Source organism: Eucalyptus grandis, chromosome 6 (genome assembly GCF_016545825.1).
Source record: "Eucalyptus grandis isolate ANBG69807.140 chromosome 6, ASM1654582v1, whole genome shotgun sequence".
NCBI lineage: Eukaryota > Viridiplantae > Streptophyta > Magnoliopsida > Myrtales > Myrtaceae > Eucalyptus > Eucalyptus grandis.
In genome coordinates this window covers 14,408,722-14,412,121 of record NC_052617.1, presented here as the reverse complement: position 1 = coordinate 14,412,121, position 3,400 = coordinate 14,408,722, and the positions used below count along the sequence as shown (strand labels likewise).

The following is a 3,400-nucleotide window of genomic DNA, read 5'->3' as shown; positions in this document are numbered from 1 at the left end:
ATGTGTCGTTCAGACAAAACGCGGTCGAAGCAGGGTTCCGCAACGGGGGCCGGAACGAAGAAGACCGAGGAGCTCTCGTTCGGTCCTGGTCAAGTTCCGAGCGCGGCCCTCACCTCAGCCTCGGTAGTGTCAAAACGGTTGACTTTTCAAACCGGGAAGTCCCTCATCTCTTCGAAGGCATGGCAGGCGAGTTTGAATGATTGCCTCTCCTCCCCTCCTCCGTCTTTCTTCTTCTTCTTCCAAAAAGCCGTAGGTGGGACTGACTTTGCCGCTCCATCCAATACCGAGAAGGGTCCTTTTAGCTGGGAGCAAAGATCTCGTCACTTCCTATCCGCCGCCTGCTCTCTCTCTCTCTCTCTCTCTCTCTGTTTTTCTCTGAAACGAGCTCCGTTCTTGCTTCCTGCGTTGACCCGGGTGAGTCTCTTCGCTTGCGCATCGCTTGTCCGTCTTGGTTTTAACGTAATTCGCGACCGTGTGAAAGGGAAGTTGGCGTTTGCGCGATGGGGTTGGTTTTGGTTTTGGTTTTACCCAGTTGGGGCGGCGTCGTTGTTTTGCTGGGGAAGCAGTTGGTTTGGGGCTCTCGTGCGTTTCGGGGGAAGATCAGTCGCTTGTGTTGTGGTCGTGTGTCATGTGATTCGATTGGTTCGTCCGGAGCGGGGACGAGTGATGATTGGAAAACGGAAACTTGGATGGGTTCTGGGCTGCCGGCTCTGGGATTTGTTCGCTCGGGCCCAGAACATTTCTGGTATCCAGCTTGAAGCAATTTAACGATAAGGGCAATAAGCTATGGAGTGAATGAAACAAAAATGGGAATGATACTCATTTGTTCGGATGAACTTGATTTGCGCGTGGTGTATTACGTACAAGGAACTTTCTTTTCGTTTGCTTTTGGGGACCAGGATATATGGATCTTTCTTGGCCGTCTAGTCTTTTCCATCTTCTGTTTGTGTTTGAACTTGAAGAGCTAATGCCTAAAGTTCTGCCAAAGCCGCTGGAATGATCTGGATATTATTAGATCATTTTGTGAATGCAATTCAATGGTGAAGTGCCAGTTTGCTGCTGAGACGCCCTGTTTTCGTCCCTTTTTTGAGAAAGAGGGCTATGATAAAGGTGCAAAGCGTTTGGCATTTTGAGTTGAAAACGGTGTTTAAATATCTAGATTCTCACCTAAGGTACAATTTACCATTCGATATCCACAAACGTCCGTATATTCCACAAAGAATTAGTAGGGCATCGGTTTTCCCTAGCGAAACTGCGGTTGAAATTATTCCCACAAAAGTAGCTTTCTTGCCTTTAGCTGTCTATCTATTCTAGTTGGGCAAGTGATGGAAGGAAACAAATCATGTAAGTAAAACCTATACGTAGATAAAGTTAAAGTTCAGTGGTGATCATTATTATAATGTTGGGAATTTCTTCATTGTTGTTTAGTTGTAAACATGCTTATTTCTCTCTGGGGATTGGTTTTTTCTTCTCTCCATTGTAGTGGCTAATTTCATCTTGCTGTTGTGGATAGACCTCGCTAAGTTTGGTGCCACAGCTATCTGGTTATGAAGTGCTTTTCTTCATTTTTCAAAAGAGGAACGCTACCCCAGCTAGAAGACCAGATCAAAGTAATGTAGAACTCGATGAAGGTAATGACTCCATGCGTTACTCTCTGTTTGCAGCTTTCAAATTGACAATCGGTACATCAGTACCTCAAAGCTCTCTCTTTTGATTGAGTTGTGTAGAAGCCTCTTAATATTTTAGACAGTCCAAGTGAAATAATGAGATGTTATCAGTGGTTGCTCTGTCCTTTGGTTACTAAGATTTGTTTCTCCTAGTGAACATCTATTTGACAATTTTTTCTGTATGGTAACTAAAACTCTGTCTATTCTGAATTTGGTGGATTGTCGGCTCGTGAGAATGATGGAGTCAGCATTTCAGCTTATTTGGTTCCTGCGTATTATTTGCATGTCTGACCTCTCCGAATTTGAATTATTTGAATGTCCAGATGTTTCATCCATCCAAAACATTAAAATGTACACATATAAAGAGTTGGTGTGGCAACTGAAGGCTTTAGTCCAGACAATAAAGTTGGAGAGGGAGGTTTTGGATCTGTTTACAAGGTGATTGCTCATTTGGATTCGATCTTTCGGTGGAGTATTTGTCTGTCACTTATTCCCAACATTGAGAGTTGAGATGCTGATTCCTTGCCGTAATTTTGTTTAAACACACAGGGAACTCTTAAAGACGGTACCTTAGTTGCTATAAAGGTATTGTCCTCTGAGTCACGACAGGGAGTGGGAGTTCTTGAATGAGATAAAGTAATCGCAGACATAGAACACGACAATTTGGTCAAGTTATATGGCTGTTATGGATGGAAAGCAGAGAATTTTGGTATATGGGTATCTTGAGAATAACAGCCTTGCACAAACACTTTTAGGTCAGTTGACTTCTATTCGTTAAAAATGTTAAGTTAACCTGAGTCTTCCCAGTAAATGATCGGTCATTCTACACATTTAGTGGAGGCCACAGTAGCATCCAATTCAATTGGCATGCAAGACGTGAAATTTGTGTTGGCATTGCAAAAGGGCTCGCATACCTTCACGAGGAAGTTCAACCCATATTGTCCACAGAGATATTAAAGCAAGTAATGTCCTCCTTGATAGATACCTCAAGCCCAAGATTTCGGATTTTGGTCTTGCTAAGCTTTTCCCTCCAAACATGACTCATGTGAGCACACGTGTCGCAGGAACAGCGTAAGTCTATGATCTTCCCCTCTTCTTGTTAGTCACGTTCATCTTATCCTGCAAACTGATAATGAACTGTATTAGCTTGACTGGCAATGAACACATATTGCACGTGATGATGGAAAACCGTACTTCATTTGCTTTGTTTCCCCATAGGAAGGGAAGTAAAACTTGCTCGCAGCTTGTTCTTACGTTTAGAGGCTCGATGTACCAATTAGGTCCCAGCTCATGGTTAAAACCAGATGCATATAAAAAGTTACAACTTGGGCTTGTTTCACAAAAGGTGAAGTTAGCATACGCCACTGTAATTCTTTCCTGTGTAAAGACAATTCATAATCCATGTGCAACAATCTATGGACTTTTATCTTTCTACTTTTCCTGCTTGGTTACCAATAATCTTTAAAGTATGAGATGATTTTTCTGATTAATAGTGGGAGCCAGTTCTCTGCCTTTGAATGTCCTACTTTCCTTTTTTACTCTGGCAAGGTGGAGACTGTCATCATTTTGTCCTCCTTTTGAACTTTAGAGATCCTCTGTACATAACCTTCCTCACTTGGACTTGCAACACATTGAAATTAATTGCATCCTCTCCTTGTGCACAAGACTGGTCCCCAGTATTTTCATGTCTAACTGGCCCAGCAATGGTCACTTGGTCAAATCAGTCCAGAGCA

At 42.8% G+C, this 3,400-nt stretch overlaps 1 protein-coding gene across 1 annotated transcript; it reads left to right on the top strand.

Annotated features, from left to right (window-relative positions):
* On the top strand, window positions 1–2,303 carry LOC120294330. The gene is made up of 4 exons (XM_039314377.1): window positions 1–186; window positions 1,538–1,631; window positions 1,991–2,105; window positions 2,217–2,303. The coding sequence occupies exons 1-4, from the start codon at window positions 1–3 to the stop codon at window positions 2,239–2,241; spliced, it is 420 nt and encodes a 139-aa protein (XP_039170311.1). The 3' UTR covers window positions 2,242–2,303.
* Window positions 2,304–3,400: the final 1,097 nt, after the last annotated feature.